This window comes from Schistocerca serialis, chromosome 7 (assembly GCF_023864345.2).
Source record: "Schistocerca serialis cubense isolate TAMUIC-IGC-003099 chromosome 7, iqSchSeri2.2, whole genome shotgun sequence".
In the NCBI taxonomy this organism is placed as follows: domain Eukaryota; kingdom Metazoa; phylum Arthropoda; class Insecta; order Orthoptera; family Acrididae; genus Schistocerca; species Schistocerca serialis.
The window spans coordinates 210,592,334-210,617,200 of NC_064644.1; the positions used below are offsets into that span (position 1 = coordinate 210,592,334).

Genomic DNA, 24,867 nt, shown 5'->3' on the forward strand with positions numbered 1-24,867 from the left:
GCACACATAACATGGGCACCATGAGTTGCTCGAGAAACATCGAAACGGCAGTCCATTTCATTCCACACACGAACCAACAGGTACCTGTTTACTGAATCGACAGTTTCAACAATTCAGGTCTTGAAGAGAAGTTGCCACAGGTGGGACAAGGACTCTGTCTTTTATGTACAACCACAGAAAAAGATAGCAATGTATGACTTCTGGTGACCTGGGAGAACAAAACCAACGAACAAGATCTTGTTATCCATCTCTTCCAGTCTAAAGTTGTGGGATGTTGGTGTTAAGATAACGCTGCACCTAAAGGTGGAAGCGAGGCGGGGCGCCGTCATGCTTAAAAATGAAATCACTAGAATCTTCGCGAAGTTGAGGAAACAATCAGTTTTGCAGCATGACCACGTATGACATTCCTGTCGCAGTTTCTTCCGAAAAAAAGAAAGGTCTGTAAACTTTGTGAACAGAAACGCCATAAACACGGTCAGTATCGGTGAGTCCCTTCCACGCTCGACAACGACACCAGGATTTTGTGACCCCCAAATTCTTACATTATGACAGTTTACTTTACCCGATAGATGAAACGTCGATTCGTCCGTGAAGATGAGTCGTTCAGAAAAAGTGCCCTTTGCCGTATCCTGTACAACTGGTATGCAAAATTCGTACCTTCTGTTGTGGTCGCCGTACGCATTTGCTACAGTAACTGTGACTTGTAAGGCTTCATATGCATGTGTCGTTTCAGAACGCGCCTCACCGTTGCTTGAGGAAATTTAACTGGCGTGCCCGTTTGTGGACTTCCGAGGGTTTCGTGTCAATGCATCTCTAATAAGCTCAACATTTTCATCAAATGTGGGTGGCCGATCAATGCTCTTCCCTTCGCATATGCAACCAACTTCCAAGAACTTTGTATGCCAGTCATAAATGAACGTCTGCGAAGGTAGCTTCTCGCTATATCGTCGGCAGAATGCACGTCGCACTTGAACAATGGATTGAATTCGCGCAGATTCCAACACACAAACTGACTGGTAATGTAATCGCCAAGTTGCTACAAACAAACAAGAAGCGCATCTGTGTCGGAGCTTCGAATCTTCCTCTACCCAGCGGCATATGCAATGTGTTTCTTTGATAGTTTGTCTGTAGTAAACAATTGAAACTTGTTATTTCTTTTTGAATCATTCCACATTTTCACAGAGACAGAAATGATTGCCCTAAAATACCGAATAAACCATAATAACATTTTTACTCTGCCCCCAGAGACCACGGATCCCTTGTACCAAAATACTTCGAAGTTATCTTCGAACAACCTCTGAAAGTTTGTTGGTGGAGTTGGTTCACCCTGTATAAATCATGATCCACGTGAGGAGGCGGTCTCCTCCAGTCACAACATTTAACAGAAACATGTACTCATTGTGAGTTAAGCAAAACGGAATGTTGTGACGGCTCCCAAACTCTCCACTCTGGACGAGGAAGACGGAAGTAATGCAGGCTAATGGGATGGATAAAATTCAGAAACTCGTAAAAGAATTTGCAACTAGAGTCTTCGGCCAACAGAATTAACTTCCAGGTGTCTAGGTAACGCCTGCGTAACTCGTCTACATATATTGCACAACCGTAAGTTACCAAGATACCTATTCGAGGAATCTCAGTAAGGAATTGTACAAACAAAAATTCAAACACTGTGAGAGAAAAACTAACAACAGTCAAAACAAACGAATATATACGCAACACCAAAAAATTATTAATGTAGTGTAATGAATGGTCTCGGAAACTGACATACGGTCGGGAGGGCGGTGTGCTGACCACAAGCCCCTCCATATGCGCATCCACTGACGCTTATGAGCTGAGGATGACACGGCGGCCGTTCAGTACCGTTGGGCCTTCACAGCCTGTTCGGGAGGAGTTGTTTTTGTGTAATGAAACCTCGGGAATACATTTATCTAGGTAACATATCTATGTCATTAACATTTCTAGTACACACCTCCCGGTGTCTCCAGGTCTCTTCCACATATACAATCTTCTTTTACGATTCTTAAACCAAATGTCAGCGATGATTGAATTATGCTCCTTGCAAAATTCTACCAGGCGGCTTCCTCTTTCATTCCATTCTCCCAGCCCATATACACCAGCAATTTTTCCTTCTTTTCCTTTTCCTACTATTTAATTCCAGTCCCCCATCACAATCAAAATTTTGTCTCCTTTAACAATCTGAATAATTTGTTTTATCACATCATATATTCTTCAATCTCTTTGTCATCTGCGGAGCTAGTTGGCATATAAACTTGTACTATTGTGGTAGGCGTGGACTTCGTGTCTGTCTTATTTAGGGTCGGGGGTGGGGGGGAGAGCGGGTTAATGTAATCGCGAGATTAAAAACATTGGGTACTGCAACTATCTCGTTCATAGTAGCTTATCCGCGTTCCTAATTTTTTTATTCGTTATTAAACCCACTCATCCATTACCGTGATTTGCTTTTGTATTTATAACCCTGTATTCACCTCACCAGAAGTCTTGTTCGTCCTGCCACTGAACTTCACTAATTCCCACTATATCTAACTTTAACCTATCAATTTTCCTTTCTAATTTTGTAATCTACCTACCGTATTGAGGGATCTGACATTCCACGCTCCCTTCCGTAGAACGCCAGTTTTGTTTCTCCTGGTAACGACATCCTCCTGAGTAGTCCCCGACCGGAGATCCAAATGGAGGACTATTTCACCTCCGGAATATTTTACCCAAGAGGACATCATCATCATTTAACCATGCAGTAGAGCTCCATGCTCTCGGGAAAAATTACGGCTGTAGTTTCTCCTTGCTTTCAGCTTTTCACAGTACCGGCACAGCAAGGCTGTTTTCGTTGCTGTTACAAGGCCATATCAGTCAATCATCCAGAGTGTTGTCCCTGCAACTACTGAAAAGGCTGCTGCACCTCTTCAGGAACCACACGTTTGTCTGGCCTCTCAGCAGACGCCCCACTGTTGTGGTTGCACCTACGGTGCGGCTATCTGTACCGCTGAGGCACGCAAGCCATCTCACCGACGGCAAGGTACATGGCTCGTGGGGGAGGGGGGGGGCGGGGAGGGAGGGCAGGTTAATGTAATCGCGAGATTAAAAACATTGCAGATGTGTAATTGGGTACATTAATTACCGGTGTAACTGCAAGAATCTTGAATACAAACGTGCATGCACTGTGTTGTACGGATGCCGGCTGTCAGTTTGTGGTATGGATTTCAATGCCTCTTGCACTTAGTAGGTCATTACAGGGATGGTAAATTCTGTTTGTGGATGAGGCTGGATTTTTCGTCTGATGATGTCTCATATGTACTCGATTGGCGACAGATCTGGTGACCAAGCAGGGCAAGGCGATTTGTCGACACTCTGCAGAGCATGTTGGGTTACAACAGCGGTATGTGGGCGAGGATTATCCTGTTGGGAAATACCCCTGGAATGCCGTTCATGAATGGCAGCACAACTGGTCTAATCACCAGACTGACGTGCGAATGTGCAATCAGGGTCCGTGGGATAACCACGAGAGTGCTCCTGCTGTCATACGAAATCGCATCCCAGACGATAACTCCAGCTGTAGACTCATTGTGTCTAGCACACAGACAGTTTGGTTGCAGGCCCTCAAATGGACTCCTTCTACACGGCCTTCCCTGACACCGGGGCAGAGCCAGCATTTATCAGAAAACGCAGCAGACCACCACCCCGCCCTCCAATAAGCTTTCACTTGAAAACACTGAAGTCGCAAATGGATGTGGTTTGAGACCGAGGAATATACGCCACTGGCCTTCTGGCTCAGAGCTGTTCCTGAAGTAATCGATTTGTAACAGTTCTTTGTCTCACTATGGTGCCAGCTGCTGCTCAAATTGCTGCTGCAGATGCAGTACGACGCGCCAGAGGCATCCGACGAGCACAATGATCCTCTTTCTCGGTAATGACACGTGGTCATCCGGAACCTGCTCTTCTTGCGACGGTACATTCTTGTGACCACCGCTGCCAGCAATTATGTACAGTGGCTGCATTCTTGCCAAGGCTTCGTGCAGTATCGCCGAAGGAACATCTAGCTTCTCGTGCCCCTATTACACCACCTCGTTCAAACTCTGTGAGGTGTTGATAATGGCGTCTTAGTTGTTTTAAAGACAGTGTTGACTAACGTCAACTCACCACATCCAGTCTCAAAGGTAACCAGTGCTCACGACCCTTACAGGGCATATTAAAGCAAACCTGATTTGTGTCCTCACAGTAGCGCTACTAGCGCTACTGATGCGTTTGGCGCCAAATTTGAATAGACCTTTCGCATGTAAAAACATGCCAACCAACTTCCATTTACGTCACACAACTCATTCTTGGTGTTCCGATTTTTCACCTGTCAGCGTATACCAAATTCTTTGTAAACTGATTCGAATTTATAACCATTGAAGTAACATCAAATATCCTGTCAATGTGTTAAGTTTCGTTTAGCATCCAAAATCACCATGATTGTTATAAACGACTTTGTCAGTTTCTACTTGTGTCGTGCCATAAGAACTTAGTTTTACAGGACTACATGAGAGGATTAGCAGAATCACGAAAATCATTTCTAGAAGTTCGTGAAGTTTCTTCTCATGACCCACATGCGAACGACTACGACGTTGCACGCTGGCCTCAATCTCCACATCGATATCATTGTTGCGTTTCACACCGAAGTGAGATGAATTATGAAAAAACAATCCAACACTTCTTAGTACAGAAGACGATTTTCTTTTCCAGACAGACTTCGTGTCTTCGACAAGGTGACGAAACAATACTGGCCGATATTCCGCGGCTGGATGGGTCCGAGTGCCTCAATAAACGTCAGTAAAGCAGAGCATATCGAGGTAAGCCATTATTCTACTGTCTCCAAATCCATCAAAAACATTTAACAATATAGACTTCTTTGAGTTACAGACCTACGAAAATAAAGGAAATCCGGCACAAAGTCCTTAAAGTATCTGACAATTATATTCCTAACCCGTCTCCAGAGGAAGATCATTCTCTGAGCTTTTCGATTATTGAAACCTCTGACTTCAGCAAAACATTTCCTATATCTCGATTAGTTGAACCCTTACTGAACATAACTCCATAGAAAAATCATGAGAATGTTTCATGCCCGTTAACACCAGTCAGGTAAGATAAGATAAATCATGTTCTTTAATGTTTATTTTGCAAAAAAATAGCTGCATGTCACCAACAACGCAGCACAGAGAGAACCACGCTCTGTAGATCAAGCCGTTAGCGAGAGGCGACGACATAGGAAATTCTCAGCAGCCAACACAAGATAAGGCGGGTCGAGGTTAAGAGCCGTTTAAACTTTGTACACACGATCTCGATGTAGATCTTTCACAGTAAGAAACAGCTTGGTCTTCTACTAACTCTGGTAGGAGTAACTGATATACGTAAGCCACAAGTTACTGTACAGTGTATGATAGAATGTATTTTGTACTAGTATTAGCCACTCTCTGGTACTAATGCAAACGGATATTAAGCTAGGTAACAAATTTTGTCCCGATTCCTCCTTTTGGAGATCTACGATGGGGGCAATAAAGCTATTGCTCAGAGTACGGCAAAACTAGGTCCCTAAATTTATCTTTGTTCCTGCTATTACAATTTAAATTCTTTGAGCATGTTCGTTCAGCTTTGGTACAAACAGTATCAACATGTAACGTTCTCACAGGCGCTTCTCTCAGTAGCTTTAACATCATTTCAGACTCAAAACGCTGAAGCAGTACTCTGTAACAAATGAGGTTCCTTTAGCAAATGCGCCGCACGTCACCAGAATTTCCTAAACAATATGGCACTGATCCACATTTAGTGCAAGTGATTTCACGTGCGTGTTCTCTCTATTTCATATCCCTTTGTAGAGTTATCTCCGGATATTTAAACAATGATACGTGCTCCATTAGTTTACCGTTATTGTTGCGGTCTGATAATGTCGGATACTTCCCTTACTTACTTTTATCACGAGGGCTACCCTTAGCGTATAGATGAAATGCTTCTAATAAATGTCTACCAAGATATTAAATTGATGCATAAGTTGGTAGCATTTTTATTTTGCTTGTTGGTATTCCGGTTACTATGGATTTGTATATCGATTATCATTTTTTATTTGTAGTTCACTGTTGCTATTTAAGTTTACATTTGGAGATAGTGAGTGGAGCTGCAGAGGCTAGAAAATGGAGTGCTAAATGGAGAAATCGGAAAATTTCCGACGTATTCTACGTTTGTTTACGTGGCCATCTTCCTCAGCAACTCTTAACATATGTTACTATTAGTTAACCGTTTTGAGCTCACTGCAATTTAATTAAAAAGAACTACACCAGATGCGTTTCGCTTTTATTTATAAAGCATATAACCGAAACAATAAATATTATAGAACAAAATCTTAAGACAAACAGTACACTTCCACAAGAATACATCAAAGAAGCAGTCAGGCTTCTAGAGATAAAACAGAACCGAACTATTTTCATTTCAATAATGTATTCTATTTATTAAGTGAAGAATAACCAGTGGGATCCCCAGTGTCTGGAACCATAGCAAACATATTTATGAACCATGTAGAATAGATTATATTTAACAAAACAGTGTCAAATAGGTACAACATCCTATACTGGATAAGATATATGGCTCTAGTGCCTGATAGATGAACCAAGCAATAAAATTGACCAGTTCTGCACTGACATAAATTCTCTTCATGATAAGCGACATTTTACAATAGAGAAAGAACAAAGTAGACAGTTAAATTTGTTGAAATCACCATAAAGATTCAAAACAACCACCACACATTTGACATATACCGAAAACCGACAACAACAACAGACATAATTATACATGAGACGTCATAACACCCCAGTTCTCAAAAGCAGGCAGCACTTAGATACATGCTCCACAGACTAAACACAGTACCATTAGATACAGACAATTACAAAAAAGAAATGAGTACCATAATTCAAATAGCCGCAAAAAATGGATACAAAGAGAACTTAGTAACAAAAGTGAACAAGAAAATCAAGAAAGAGAAACAACGAACATCCAGCTGTCATCAACACAAGGGCAAAATCACACGCAAACAAATACATACAAGAATAGGAAAAACACAGTGTTAAAGAAACAAAGTAAAAGATGGTACACATTGACATACAACCACAAATATATACACGGAATATTCATTATTTAAAAAAAAAAAAACAGGCTCAAAAATAGCCCACAGAACGAACAATTAAGTTTAGAAATACTTCCCGAAAACAATAGGAAAAACTGATCTATATAAGAAATCAGGAACATACCAACTGAAATCCAATACATGTGATGGAAGATACATAGGTCAAACCAGGACGACTTTTGACACCAGATACAAAGAGCATCGAGGTATAGGACAAATCATACAAATTTTGCTGAACACTTGCACCAACACCAATATAAAGTTGCAGCCAGAGACACAGACCTGGAAATCATAAGGATAAACAACAATAAAAATCTACACCTAACCTTACAAGAAAACTACCACATCCAAAAAACCGTAATAGAAGAGAAGCAACTCATAAATGTTGAAACCAGCTTGGCCAACCGCACACTATTTAAACGGACTGACCACTTAATATAACGTTAAATATAGACATACAACCACAGTCGCCATTTACCTCTACCATCTCCTCGCAGATTATGTCCTATAATCACCGTCCAGGCCCATTCCCACTACCCCACCCCCACCCCACAAAAAAAGTCAACCACCTCCACTCCTTTCACGTCTTTAACTAAGATAAAACAATTCACAAATTTTCGCTAACTCAAAAAAAAGTAGTAACATGTTGGCAACACACTACGTGAACGAAAACAAACGAACAGACATGAACGCTGTTACTGTGCGGAATGAGAAACAGATTACAAAGTGAAGTGTAAATAATGCAGTGCAAGAAGTACTGCACAATGGCAAAAAGTGACAAGTGCAAATCTGAACCGAAGTCCTTTGACGTCAAGCACTGCTAGCTAGTTGGGATGCAGAAGAGTAGGTAAAGAAACAGCGTAAGTAACTTGCACGCCAACTTTACAAACGAAACGCTGTTTATAACCTAAAACAACCAAAAATGTGCAAATATATGTCTACAATTTGCAGAACAACTACAGAAGATGATTTATAAATAAAAGCGAAACGCGACTGGTGTAATTCTTTTTACGTCAATTGCACTCAGTTCAAGACGGATAACCAAGGCAACTGACGTGTTGTGTTTGAGTTAAATAGCTTGGTGACAGCAGCGGCGGCAGTAGTCAGAAACATGTGCACATGCGCACCATGTACGGGGATAATAGCATTGGAGAGAGCGACGGCAAGAAAATGGTTACCTCGATTTAAGGATGACCATATTCACATTGGTGACTCTCCACGTTCAGGAAGACCTTCGGGGTTTGACCTCAATAATCCACGTCAGTGTACTCGAAATCTGACAAACTCGGTGACTGATCATTCCACCATCACCGCTGACATTTATTGTCAACAACTGAGAAGTCTTGCGGACGCAATCCAAGAAAAACGACCAGGAAGACGGCGTGAAGTTATGCTACTCCGCGATAACGCCCGCTCGCATTTTGCTAGACTATCGAAAAGCACTATACAGGAGTTGTGTTGGGAAGTCATTCCGTATCCACCTTTTCGTCTGATACTGCACCTTCATATTTTCACCCGTTCCATTCTATATCGAATAGTCTTCAAGCAAATTCCTTTCCGGATGAAAATGCGCTCCGACCACGGCTCGGCGGGTCCTTCGCCTCAAAACCACGTGATTAATACAGTCGTGGAATCGATAAGTTAGCCAGCGTTGGTAGACTGTTGTAAATAGTGGAGGAGAATATATATTTGGTGACTAAAGGCTCTGTTATGTGTACCAATAACTTATGGAAAAACGCTACGAACGTAACGCAGCAACCTAGTTTATAAAGAAGAGTTTCAAATTGTTTGTTTGTAATGCATACAAATCAACAGTTTTGTTGCGATCATTATGAAATTTTGCAAATTTTACCTTCGAGACCAAATTTCGTAATCTGGCTTGTAACATACATGAATGTAATATATAAAGAGGAAACTTTGTTACCAAAAGTCTCTTAAGGTTGTTGGCCGATTTACAAAAAATTTCCCAACGATTCCCTAATGGACATGTGGGCTTACATGGGTTACGTATCTTTTTAGTGTACACAATACCTAAACATACATAAAACAAAGAAGAGAGAAAGGTGTTACCACACATCTCGAGAAGTACTTGACCGATTTACTTCCAAGTTCTTGGTTGATATACATGAGATTTATACATTCAGATGAAAGAATAAGAAACATTAATGAAAAATTGAATTACTAACAAACGAAATATATCGTAGTAAACTGGGTGTAATTGCTACTGCGAGAATAAATTACAGCGGCAATACCCGTCTTGGAGTGGTACCATCAGGTCGCGGGACGAGCGAAAGCTCGGAAATTTATCAGAAAAATGATTACAAACCCCTATCAATTGATTAGTTGCCGTCATTACTTATGCAGTGGCGGAACAAGGCTGGCTTTAAAGAACCTATTGCCGAACCATAACTACGGCGTTTGCCACAGGTGAAAACTTATTCATTCCTCGCGTTTCGCTGATACCTAGAGATTTAAATATGCCCTTCGATTTTAAGCAATTGCAGTTTTCCATGCGGCTTGCGTTCTCCACAGGTATCAACGAGGCACAGATCCAGTCACTTTTTGTGGCAAGTATCCGGGGCACCGCCTGTCACTATAGCTAGTAGTAAATAAAGTAACTGAATTGTTGAAGCAAATTTAGTAGTAAAATCTACATCTTTGTTATGACAACTCAGATTTAAGCGTTTGACTTACTCTTAAATTGTTCACAAATTCCCTCGTTATAAAATTGACGCGCATGAGTCTTCAGCCAACCAGTGGCAGCGTCTTTAACTTCTTTGTCGCAGTAAAAGCGTTGGAAGCTTGGAAGCCATTTCATCTGTACAAAGAATTATAAATTACTTCTAGGCATATCTGTGCTGTAGATCGAATGTAAAAATCCTCCCATTTGGTCTGATACATAATTACTTGCTTCTGCCGTATGGTGTGTAGCCGAGCGTCGAGCAGAAACATAACGCCGGTAATTAACACAATGACCTATTTAAATACCCTACTGGTTACTGTAGAATCAGATTTAGTACGTACCACTTAGAACGACAGTTTCAAGTATCAGCTATATGACAATTGGGTGTGGTATACCTCTACACAGTCTTCTAAATGTAGAGCAACACCACACTTTTTACACTGCTATGCTCATTCACTTGGTTTTCACTGCGACTGCAGCTCGTCATTTGAAGCGCGTAGGTAAGAGACAGAGTCCCCTGCGCTGAATCCTTCCACGTTCTACAAAATTCACAAATCAGTTTCCTTTAGCGTTACTACAAAAGGCAGCCATAACCTTTCGGGCCAACAGAGCCTGCGTTGTTCTTTGGTTTCTTGATCGAGGAAAAGCCCACGTCGAATCATCACTTACGATTCTGTTCAGTAGATCTTCTGCTTTTGAATCGTAAAGAAACAAAATTTAGACAATCAGTCATCGTGTGAGTTTTTCGTTCCCCAGAAATGAGTTTTGTATCGAATCGAGCAGTGAACTTGTCGTCCCCTTATTGTTTGGAGACTAACTCACGAAGAACATTCAGACAAACTGTGGAAAGTTGTCCGACAGTTTATATTTCGTGAACTCTTTCCTTTACTGTTTGCCCCGGTGCTTTGGCGATTACAGATCTATCTTGCATCTGTCGACATTTGAGGCAATCTCTTTTCAGTACATCAAACTGTTTCGTGTTTTCCCACAGTTATTTAGCAGGTTTACTTGTCTGCGTGCCGCAGTGTCGTCGGCGAGCAGCCTGACAGTCAGCTGACACGTCTGATACAAAATTTATATATACTGAGAACATAAGCTTCAGGAATTCCCGACGTTTCTTTTTGTTGAGCGTTTTATTTATTATTCTTTTTAATTTAATATGCCAAAAAAACTTGTTTTAGAGCTGTGTGTTCTTTCCGTACTGACATAGCACTGTGACATTTGGATTTTAAACGAGTTTTTCAAAAGAAAACTTCGAGCAGTTGACAGAAACATAGAAAGGTGAATCCTTGATCTCACTAAGAAAGATCGGAAAGGAAGTGATGATCAACAACATGAGTTCGGGATATTGTGGAAGGGTGAAGGCTCTAAAATGGAAATGGATAGGACATTTCGCACGAAGAAATGATGGAAGATATACGTAATACTACAGTGAAGTCTCAGAGAAAGACGATCGCAAAGCAGACGACCAGACCGCTGGGAGAAGAAAGTCGCAAGCTTGAACTGGTAGAGAACAGCAGGACACAGGGAGGTCTGGAAAAGGAAATTGAAATCGCATTTTTAGCTTAAAATGAAAGAGTTTAGACCTTGACAAGGCTGAATTAGCTCTAAAATAAATAAGATAGCTCTATGCTTCTGTCCTCACCAGTTCTCAGAGTGATGCAAGAACCTTAGTAGCAAGGACTCTTGTCGCTATGCTTACAGGTGCCATGACTCAAGTACAATTAGAAGCCACGAACATGCTCTTCACCATAAGGGTGTGATTTCCTACGTCAGAATTCATGATGAGGAAGGTGGTGTGGGGGGTGGGGGTGGCGTCGGGCTACTTTTGCCCCTCTATTCTCACACCATATCAGTCAATTTATTTGGAAAAAGCTATGGTTAAATGTCGGAACAGCTCAGCAGTGCCTTGAACATCTTTCAATCAAAATAAAAGTTCTGTATATTTGGTGTCTGTTCTTTCGGATAAGTCCGAAAGAACAGATACAATTTTGATTCTGCAGCCACTCTGAATCGAGATACAATTAAATGGAAGATATTATCTATCAGTGAACACTGAATTTTGTATTTTGACCGAGCGGTTCTAGGACCTTCAGTCCGGAACCGCGCTGCTGCTACGGTCGCAGGCTCGAATCCTGCCTCGGGCATGGATGTGTGTGATGCCCTTAGGTTAGTTAGGTGTAAGTAGTTCTAAGTCTAGGGGAATGATGACCTCAGATGTGCTTAGAGCCATTTGAACCATTCGAATTTTATAAATATCGTAAGTTGAAAATTTGTGCTGGACCACGATTCGGACCTGGGCCTCCTGTATGCTGCGCAGATGTACTGACCACTACGCCATCCATTCGCAGTGGTCACGCCTCCTGTCAGACACAAATTCTCATCTTACACCACAGACTACTGATGTAGTGCCTGTGCTCTTTAGCCTCATTACAAATTTTCAACATGCCAAATTCATGTAATTCGATGCCCACCGGCAGGTAGTGTCTTTAATTCCTTTGTGTCTTGTTACACGTATTGTGTTTCAGTTCTGTAACGCCAAAACTTGGAGCAGTTTAAGATCGAGTTAAGCATTTTGACTTGTACATAGTCGTTTTGTCATCTTAAGTGAGCTACGCACCTTCCATGAACTCCAGTACGACCTTTACTTTTTCACAGAAAATCCTGGCGAGCAGCGAGCTTATCAGCAAGGCGGCCAATTACCGCTTCCTGTTCCCCTGGCTCGGAGAAGGCCTGCTGACAAGTGCTGGTGAGCTCTCCTGCTTTAACGTACGTATTCTGAACGATAATTACACTAGCAGCCTCTCGTCTGAGGGTTCAGTTGCTGTGAAGAGGAACGCACGCTCGAGCTGGACAGGAACGACGCAGGAATCGGCCGTTTTCAGGAATCCGTTCCATTATATACATGAAAAGATTTACTGAAATCGTGGAAATCCAAACTGGATCTTACGACTTCGAGTAATCAATGCACCAACTCAATCAGTAGCATCTGTAAGAGAAATCGTTGCATGACCACTAGTTTCGTAAAAATACCTGGTACACATATGGCAGAATCTTCATGTACAAACGAATAGTTACTTAAATTCTCTTGTCCGTAACTTGGGAGGTTTTACGGCCTCCTCTTGTTAAGAAGCTGCTTGACGTGCCTAATCTGCAACGTATCCTCGTTGAAACTGTCAAGCTGTTATGAACTGTTAGTTGTTCAGTTCCTCCTGGTATCAATAGGGATTAAGTAGGTAGGTACGTTGATTGATTGATTCGGTGGAGGGGACAAGACAGCAAGGTCACCAGTCCCATCGCATTAGGGAAGCATGGGGAAGGAAGTCGACCATGCCCTGTCACAGAAACCATCCAGGCATTTGCCTGAAGCGATTTAGGGAAATCATGGAAAACCTAAATCAGGATGTCTGGACGCTGGTTTTAACCGTCGTCCTCCGGAATGCGAGTCCATTATGCTAACTACTACGCCACCTCCCTCGGTAACAGGGATTAAAGAGTCTCTGTCAGACATAGAATTTAATTAACCTCATTCACAAGAAGTAGAGAGATAAACAAAGAACTATAAACCTACAATATATCCTCATTTTGTAAATAAACAAGACGAATATAGAAAATTTTCAACAATCGTGTAGAAAAATCATTACTTTTTAATCAAGGGAAAGGACAGTTAGTAAAGTATGCGCTTTAAGCCTTTCGTATACAAAGAATGGAGGAAAATTGGGGCTTAACTTCCTATTGACAATGAAGCGCAAATTCCGAATTCCAAAGGGTGACGAAGGAAATCATCAAAAAGAATCATGCCAACATATGCCTCGGAAAACCTACATCTGCACAGCCAGACGCAGTTTGAACCGCCGCACTCGTGAGCGCGAAAATGGCTCTGAGCACTATGGGACTTAACATCTGAGGTCATCAGTACCCCTAGACTTAGAACAACTTAATTAACCCGAGGACATCACAAACATCCATATTAGACAGGATTCGAACCTGCGACCGTAGCAGCCACAGGCTTCTGGACTGAAGCGCCTATAACCGCTCGACCACAGCGGCCGGCCCTGAACGCGAACCCATAGACTTAATAACTGCGCTGCCTTGCTCGGTTTGGGAAACAAGGGCTATAACATTTCATCAACTTACATCATTGTGGGGAAGATATATGCCCCAGTACATCTCCAATCAGGCTTCTTGAAGACACTGAGGAATTCATAATTGAAAGAGATGTCAAGAAAGAAAATCCATGTCAACAAAACTATTCTAAGGAATCCTATAGGACATTTCTAGATCTTTCAGTTAAGGAAAAGGAGTAGGAATACATGTTAATGGAAGATACCTGAATCACAGGCGTTTTTAAGATTATGTTGTACTGTTTACCTCTTTGAAAAATCACCAGTAGCAAAATAATTTAATAGAGCAAGTTTGAAATTAAATCAAAAATCAATAACAATAAGGCAAAAATAATGTATACCTAACATACCAAAAAGAAAATTTTATGAATGTCTATATAAAAGGCAATCTCCCGACCAACTGACTGACTGACTGACTGACTCACTCACTCACTCACTCATTGACTCATCCCTATCAAACACAAACCTCCAAGCATAGAAACTTAAAATGTGCAGAGGGTGCTGATCTTATACTTTAGGCGTTGTTTAGTAAGGGATTCTTCGAAATAATTATGAAAAATCTGCCTCGATTTCACAAACTACCTTGTGTTTACCTAGGTTACAGCATGGGTAACCACACCTTCTTCAGAACAAATATAAAACAGCTTGCCTCAATAGGCATAGTCAAAGGCTAAAATCAACACCTACAGTTGCAATATGTTATTAATATATAATTAACTTTATATTAAGTTAACTTATATATCAATTACTTAAATAATCTAACTATAGATGATTATATAACTATTATTATAATTAATATAATTATTTATGTTAATGAAAGATATTATACTAAATATTATTAATTTGATTTATTATATCCAATTATAATATTTAATATTAATCTACATATTATTATATACTTTATAATACAGTAATTTACTTTAAGCTAAAACATAAGTAGCTATAATCCTTGGTAAATAAATGTATTAAAATAATCACTTAATAATAATAAAATAAACTTATAGGTATTTATATCTAATTAGATGTAATATATTGATATAAATTATTTATTATATATAGATATGTATTAAACAAAGAAAATATGCGTGAATTGAAACAAATTAATTGAAAATAACCGAAACTATACACAACCTAATTTATAAAAAAACTTAATTTATATATTAAATAAATGAAGTGCCTGATTAAAGGGTTACCTTGATAGGGTAAATTAAGTAAATAAAAATTACCTTCATTAAACAAATTATATAAGGTAAAATTAAACTACTTCCTTTAGTATCATAAAACTATCGTGCATCATGCACCTTAAAATAAAAAAGTAAGCTAATCAAGTTAATGGTTTCATACCCCATTTATAGAGGTATCAATCATCTCCTTTTTAATGACCAACAACTCTACAAAACTTCTCTTCCTATTAACATTAATGATAGGAACGATCTTGTCCATTTCATCAAATTCCTGACTTGGGGTTTGAATAGGACTTGAGATCAACTTACTTTCATTTATTCTGCTTCTAACAAGAAATAAAAAATATAATGATAAATGACTCATCAATTAAATATTTTATTATCCAAGCAATAGCTCCGACAATACCATTATTTTCAATTTTGTTGAGTCAAATGATGTACCCAATAGGATGGGAAACAGAATTTATTCCCTGAATAATAATTATATCCAGATTATTATTAAAGATTGGAGCTGCGCCCTTGCATTTCTGATTTCCAGAAGTCATAGGCGCTTCAAGCTGAAATTACTGTTAAACATTAATAACATGACAAAAAATTGCCCCAATAATGGTAATATCATAATGTATTCAACTAACAACCTTTATTTGAAACATTATCATTTTAAGAATTACTATTGGGGCAACAGGAGGTTTAAATCAAACATCTTCATGACAACTTCTAGCATACTCTTCAATTAGACATTTTGGGTGAATAATAAGATCTTCAACAGTCAGAGAATATATCTGGGAACTATACTTTATTATTTATTAATTACTAAGACTAATCATAGTATTATTATTCAAGCAAATAAATTTATTCTTTATTAATCAGATCTGTTCAGCTAGAAACATAAAAACTGAAATTAAATTCATAATATTTTTATCCCTACTATCTCTAGGTGGTTTACCACCATTTCTGGGGTCCCTACCGAAATGAATTGTAATAATTAATAGAAAACAACATAACAAACATTATGACTATTATAGTCGTACTAACTACAATTACACTTTATTATTACATATGTATTAGATTCTCGACTCTAATTATATCATGTACTGAAAATTCATGATCTATAAAGATAAAGTTTCAAAAATCAAGAATTAGTCTTCGTATAACCATAATAATTTCAACATTAGTATTAATTTCAACATCAACCTTAATCTCATTGTAGTAAGGACTTAAGTTAATTAAACTAATAACCTTCAAAGTTATAATTAAAAGAATAATCTTTTATGCCTTAGTGAAACTTTACACCTCTAGAAGTGCAGTCTAGAAACATAAATGAATGTAAGACCAGATTATGGTAAGAGAGGAAATATCTTATAAGTATATTTACAGTCTACCACCTAAAATTCAGCCATTTTACTGCAAAAATGATTATTCTCAACAAACCATAAGGACATTGGTACTCTATACTTTCTATTTGGAGCATGGGCAGGAATCATAGGAACATCAATAAGAATGCTGAACTAGGCCAACCAGGATATCTAATTGGAGATGACCAGATTTATAATGTTATTATTACAGCCCATGCATTTGTAATAATTTTCTTCATAGTAGTGCCTATTATGAATGGTGGATTTGGTAATTGACATGTACCATTTATAATTGGTGCACCAGGTGTAGCATTCCCACGAACAAATAATATCCGTTTTTGACTGCTACCGCCCTCATTAACCCTTCTTCTTACATCTTCCATAGTAGATAACGGTGCTGGTACAAGATGAACGGTTAACCCCCCTCTAGCACGAGCTGTTGCACATTGGGGTGCATCTGCAGATCTAGCCATTTTTTCACTACACTACACAGGTGTATATCAATTCTTGGTGCAGTTAACTTCATTACAACAGCAATTAATATACGATCCAGAAAGTATAAGTTTAGACCAAACACCCTTATTAGTTTGGTCTGTAGCTATTACAGCTCTTCTTCTTCTTTTACTTCCAGTTTTAGCAGGAGCCATTACTATATTATTAACAGACCGGAACCTAAATACATCATTCTTTGATCCTGAAGGGGGGGGGGGTGAGACCCAACTCTATATCAACACTTTTCCTGATTCTTCGAGCACCCACAAATTTACATTCTAATTTTACCAGCATTTTCTATTATTTCACACATTGTATGTCAAGAAAGAGGAAAAATTGAATCATTTGGAATGTTAGGTATACTATATGCCATGTTATCAATTGGATTAATAGGGTTTATAGTATGAGCACACCATACATTTACAGTAGGAATGTATTTTGACACACGAGCATACTTCAAATCAGCAACAATAATTATTGCTGTACCTACAGGAATTAAGGTATTCAGATGATTAGCTACATTATATAGAAATAAATTCAAGTTTAATCCACCATTATTATGAGGTCTAGGGTTTATTTTCCTATTTACAATTGGTGGATTAACAGTGTTAGTACTAGCAAACTCATCACTTGACATTGTATTACATGACACATATTATTTAGTAGCCCACTTATGTTATGCCCAATCTATAGGAGCAGTATTCGCTATTATAGGAGGTGTTATTCAATGACACCCATTATTCACAGGATTAACTATAAGCAATACACGATTAAAAATTCAGTTCACAATTATACATTCTTCCCTCAATATTTCTTAGGAGTAGCAGGAATACCACGATGATATGCAGATTACCCAGACATATATACATCGTGAAATGTAGTATTAAGAATTGGATCTACAATTTCTATTGTAAGAATTATTATATTCATCGTAATTATATGATAAAGAATGATTACAAACTGAGCAATTATTTAGAGCTAAAATGAGGTGATCAACAGAATGACTACAAAATAACCCACCTCCAGAACATAGTTACTTAGAATTACCATTAATCTCTAGATTCTAATATGGCAGATTAGTGCAATAGAATTAAGCTCTACAAATAAAGATTTGACCTTTTATTAGAAAAAGCACCAATGGCAACATGATCAAATTTATCCCTTCAAGATGGAGGTTCACCATTAATGGAGCAACTATCATTCTTCCATGATCATACTATGGTCATATTATTATTAATTACAGTAATTGTAGGTTATGCCCTAAGTTATATACTATTTATTGCCTATACAAACCGAAAAATGCTTCATGGACATTTAATTGAAACCATCTGAACAGCTTTACCAGCAATTACCCTAATTTTTATTGCTCTCCCATCACTACAACTACTTTATTTACTTGATGATTCAGTAGATGCAATAATTACAATCAAAACAATTGGACGACAATGGTACTGAAGATATGAATATTCAGACGTTATAGATGTAGAATTTGACACCTACATAACACCAGAACAAGATTTAGAAAACGATGGCTTTCGCCTTCTAGATGTAGATAACTTAACAATTCTTCCAATAAATACAGAAGTACAAGTATTAACAAGAGCATCAAACGTTCCTCACTCATGAGCAGCACCTGCTTTAGGGGTTGAAACGGATGTCACACCAGGCCGACTAAATCAAGGAACATTTACAATAAACTGTCCTGGACTATTTTTCAGCCAATACTCAGAAATTTGTGGAGCAAAGCACAGATTTATACCAATTGTAATTGAAAGAACTTCAGTAAATTTAGTTATCAAGTGATTATCTAAAATAAACTAAGGAGTTAGTTAAAATGTATAACATTAGAGTGTCAATCTAAAATAACTAAACAATTAGTACACCTTGAAACATCAGATGACTGAAAGTAAGTAATGGTCTCTTCAACAAAACAATAGTAAATTAACGACTTCTACCGATGGGGAAATTTAAATCTAAATCCCTCAAATATCTCCTCTCAGATGATTCTCCCTATTCATTATACTTTCAGCTACTTTAATTCTATTCAATCAAATAAACTTTTTCTCATTTAAACCTAACCTCATTAAAAGAGCAGAAAAAGAACAATTGACATAAAAAATTTAAATTGAAGATGATAACAAACTTATTCTCAACATTTGATCCATCAACTAATATCTTCAACTTGCCATTAAATTGAACTAGAACATTCTTAGGACTATTATTAATCCCATCAATTTTCTGAAATAAATCAAACTTAAATTTGCACAACGAATTTAAAACATTACTAGGACCAAAAACATTTAATGGAACAACATTCATCTATATCTCAATCTTTATTACAATATTATTTTATAATTTTATATAACTATTCCCTTATATTTTTACTAGAACAAGCCATTTAGCATTAACATTTGCAATCGCTCTGCCTATGTGATTAAGATTTATAATATTTGGATGAATCAATCATACTAACCATATATTTACACACCTTGTACCACAAGGAATGCCACCTGCATAAATATCATTTATACTATTAATTGAAACAATTAGAAATGTCATTTGACCAGGTTCACTAGCAGCAAACATAACTGAAGGACACTTATTATTAACCTTATTAGGAAACACAGGATCATCTGTAGCAATAAATTTAATTTCACTACTAATTAATGGACAAATACTTCTATTAATTATATAATCAGCAGTAGCTATAATTCAAGCTTATGTTTTCTCAATTTTAAGAATTGTATTCTAGAGAAGTATACTAAACCTATGTTAACAACTCACTCAAATCACCCATTCCACTTAATAGACTATAGACCTTGACCACTAACAGGAGCAACTGGAGCAATAGTCCTAGTATCAGGATTAGCAAAATGATTCCACATATTTAACATTAATTTATTCATGACTGGATTCAGAATTACCTTATTAACTATGATTCAATGATGATCAGATGCAGTACGGGAAGGAACCTATCAAGGATTACATACAGCATTTGTATCAATTGGATTACAATGAGGAATAATCCTATATATTGCATCAGAAGTGTTGATCTTTGGATCATTCTTCTCAGCCTTCTATAGAAGAAGACTAGCACCATTAATTGAACTAGGAATGTTATCATTCCCAATAGGAATTCAACCTTATAATCCTATACAAATTGCATTACTTAATACAGCTATTCTTTTAGCCTCAGGAGTAACTGTAACACAAGCACATCCAAGCTTAATAGAATCTAACCACACTTAAGCATTACAAGGCCTATTCTTCACAGTACTATTAGGATTATATTTCACAATACTTCAAGCATATGAATAGTGAGAAGCACCTTTCACTATTGCAGACACAGTATATGGATTAACATTCTTAATTGCAACAGGGTTCCATGGACTCCACATAATTATTGGAGCAATCTTCTCAACAACATGTCTACTTTGACAATAAACCAGTTCTCACGAAGACACCATTTTGGATTTGAAGCAGCAGCATGATATTGACACTTCATACATGTAGAATGATTATTCTTATATATTTCTATTTATTGATGAAGTAGGAAATTGTTTTTCTAGTATAAATAGTACATTTAACTTCCAATCAGAAAGCTTGATGTAAATCAAGAAAAACCATCTTAATCCTATCTACAAGAATTTTTATTAGATTTATTATTCCAATAATTGTTATAATCCTTGCAACAACATTATCAAAAAATTAATCAATATACGGGAAAAAAGATCACCATTTGAGTGTGGGTTTGATCCAAAAAGATCAGCTTGTATACCGTTCTGCTTTCGATTCTTCTTAGTCGCAGTATTTTTCTAATCTTTGATGTAGAAATCGCACTAATTCTACCAATTGTAATTATTTTCGAAACATCAGACATTATAATCTGAACAGTACCAACAATTTTTTTTTCATACTCCTACTAGGCTGACTATATCATGAATGAAATCAAGGAGCCTTACAATGAGCAGAATAAAGGGCTGTAGTTAACTATACCATTTAGGGTTGCATTCAAAAAGTATTGATATAATCAATCAACCTTAAATAGAATAAGAAGCGAAATATTGCAGTCAGTTTCGTCCTGAAAGATTGGTTAATAATATACCCTTATTCTTATTCATTGAAGCCAAAAAGAGGTGTAATACTGTTAATAATATAATTGAACTATTAAGTTCCAATTAAGGAAATGTAAAGCCAATATGCAATCTGCTAACTTTTTATGTTAGCAGTTAAACTCCATTAACATTTCTAAGATTTATATAGTTTAAATAAAACATAACATTTTCACTGTAAAAATAATATATTCATATTTATAAATACCTAAAAGTAAAAAATACTTACTTAACATCTTCAGTTCCATGGTCTAATTATAAGCTATTTAAGTATAACAAAAGCAACATCACTAAAATAAACATTCAAAACATAAAAGTTAAAAGATAAATGTTAAAGTTAGAATCATATCGAACTCGGATATAACCATTTAATTAAATAAATAATCTGTATGAACCCTGGCCACCAAATAACTCACCTCAACCATAGTCAAATGATTTTGATGAATAAGAACCCAACTTTAAAGGGATATATCTAACAAACTTAGTTGAAAGTAAAGGTATAAATCATATAGAACCAGCAAATCTAACAAAAGAAAGCATACTTAAAGAAAATAAATTATGAGGAAAATCAAACTTAGAAATAAGATAACCTAAATAAGTGCCCAAAACAACAAATGTAATCATAAAAAACTTTAAATAATAAGGGAAAGCAATCACATGAGGAAAAGGTAAAATCAACCAAGAAAAAAACGACTACCACCAGAAACATCAACAAATAATATACCAATCATCCTAAATGAAATATAGTTACCCTTATCATCAAAAGAAAATATAGAATAAAAATTATTATCCCCAGATATTGAATAATAAAATTCACAAAACGAATAAGAAGCAGTTACCAGTAGCAAAAAATAACGAAATTAAATTAAACAATTCATTCAGCTTAAACAAACAATTTCAAGAATCAAGTCCTTTGAATAAATGCAGCCAAAATAGGTATACCACACAGAGACAAACTAGAAACATTAAAACGAACAGAAGTTAAAGGCATAAAATTAACAGCTGGGCCCATAAAACGATTATCCTGAGAATCCGTTAAATTATGTGATATTGAACCTGCACACATAAATAATAATCCCTTAAGTAAAGCTTGAGCCAATAAATGAAAGAATGCAAGCTTTGGATAACCTATATCCAAAATTGTTATTATGAAACCAAGTTGACTTAAAGTAGAAAGAGCAATGATTTCCTGTAAATCAAATTCAAAACTAGCACCCAATCCAGCCATAAATATAGTTATGCAACCAATTAAAAGCAAAAATCAACCACAATTATAAGTTTCTAATATTGGTCTAAAACGAATCAATAAATAAACTCCAGCAGTAAAAAGAGTAGAAGAATGAACTAAAGCAGAAACAGAAGCAGGAGCAGCCATAGCAGCAGGAAGTCAAGAAGAAAAGGAATTTTAGCTCTTTTAGTCATAGCTGCTAAAACAATTAATATAGTAATAAACTTTATTTCAAAAGAATTAGAAATAAAATCATAATAACAAATATAATTCCAACCACCAAAATGAAAAATTCAAGCAATAGAAATTAAAATAGCAACATCACCAAAACGATTAGAAACAGCAGTTAATACACCAGCACTGTGAGATTTCAAATTTTGATAATAAATAACCAAACAATCAGAAACCAACCTAAATCATCCCATCCTATCAACATTCTAATCAATTTAGGACTAATAATCAGAAACCCTTTAGAAAGAATAAATATTAAAACAATAGTGATAAAATGATTTATATTTTTTCTCCTGACATATAATCCTCTCTATAGTAAACCACCAAAGAAGAAATACACATAACAAAAGTCATAAAAGTAAGAGATATTTAATCCAAAATTAGAGTTATAACAACTATAGAGCCATTCAAATTAAAAAGATCTCATTCAACAAAAACTCTATAATCAATTATTAAATAATAAATTCCTAAAATAAAAATTATAGTTCTCGAAAAGAACAAAGAAAAAAAACTCAAAGATCAAATAGAAAATAAATTCACAGCCTAAGATGAAAAACTTCATAACATTGATTCCACAAAAAAATATTTTAAACTAACATACTTAAGCGATTTATACAAAGAAATACTCACCCATCAAACAAATAATATTTAAAGGTAATCAACACAAAAGTAAAAGATATTCTCGAAAATAATCAAGAGAATAAGTATAAACCTCAGAATAATAGTTTCCATGCTGAGAATAAGACTATATCTATAAAGTATAAACAGCTCTAAAAAAAAAAGACAAAAAGATTAAAGCAAAAAATCTAAAAGAAGATCAAGACATAATTCTATTTAATAATCTCAGTTCACCTACGAAATTCAATGATGGAGGATCAGCCATATTTGATGATCTTAAAAGGAATCACCATAAAGCCATTCTAAGTATTAAATTAATTATACCCTTGTTAATTAATAAATCTTGGTCTACCGAAACGTTCATAAATAATATTAGACTAACAAAACGATCCAGAAAAGCACAAACCATGACCAACCACAAAAGAAAGTGAACCTATACGATCCCATCAATTTATAGTCATCAATCCACCAACAACCATTCTTATATGAGCGACAGGAGAACATGCAATTAAAGACAACCTGACGAAAACAAATAAATCTAACAATAATTCCACCAGATAAACCTAAAGACAATCAAAAATAATTAAACCTTAAACCGAAACAAGAAATAACCTTCATAATATGAAAAATACCATAACCAACTAAATTTAATCAAACACCAGCAATAATTATTCTACCAGAAATAGGAGCCTCTACATGAGCCTTAGGAAGTCATAAATTAACTAAAAACGCCAAAATTATAAATACATAAAATATAAAATAATAAGAACCAAAATCAGCCAATAAGGGGAAATATAAAGCATTAGAAAAATCATAAACCTTAAATAAAACCAACAACAAAAGCAATCTAACAACCAAAGTATAAAAAATTAAATAAACACCAGCCTGAAAACGCTCAGGTTGATAACCTCAACCTGAAATCAAAAGCAAAGGACGAACTAATCTAGCCTCAAAAAAAATTAAGATTAAAGAAAAAATTAAAAAACTGAACAAAATTAAACTAAAAGATAAACAATCAATACCAAAATAATATCTAATAATATTTAAATCAGCATAGGACTATACACAAATTATAAAAACAAAACACAACAGAATCATTAAAGAATGAACCAATCACCAAAAATTATTTACTAAACAAAGAGAAATAAAAAAATGGTTATAAATAAATACTTTAACAGAAAGATAAACCAAAAGAATTTAAGGAATCTTTACCATGAGACCGAATTATTGAAACCAATATAGAAAGACCCTAAGCACCTTCACAAACAGAAAAAACTAAAAAAATAATGGGAAAGTAATAATCGTAATCAAATTAAATAAAAAACAATAATTAATATAAATACAGAAAAATTTATAATTATCCCCTTAACAATATAAGTCTTTATTATCTCAACATTAATTATCCTAGACATAACAATATTTATAGACTTCTTCAAAAAAACCGAAACCATAAATATTGATAATTCAATCAATTGCCAAGAAATACCAATATAGATAGAAAAATTATATAATAAACCAACATTTATTACTACAATAATAATAATAATTTATTTATTTTAGCACTGTTACCAGTAGTTTAAGTTACTAATATTAACCAGAAACCTATTCATAAAACAAGTTAATTTATTAATGAATAAACACTTATGATTAAGACATCCTTTAATTAAAATTA

General features: G+C 36.2%; 1 protein-coding gene across 1 annotated transcript in view; it reads left to right on the top strand.

Moving 5' to 3' along the window:
* The window catches only part of LOC126412262 (cytochrome P450 4C1-like), a 91,974-nt gene that overhangs the window by 7,347 nt on the left and 59,760 nt on the right, over nt 1-24,867 (top strand). Inside the window, exons 2-3 of the mRNA XM_050081767.1 lie at nt 4,741-4,847; nt 12,510-12,600. Of these exons, the coding sequence (XP_049937724.1) occupies nt 4,741-4,847; nt 12,510-12,600 (198 nt within the window). The remainder of the gene's footprint in view (nt 1-4,740; nt 4,848-12,509; nt 12,601-24,867) is intronic.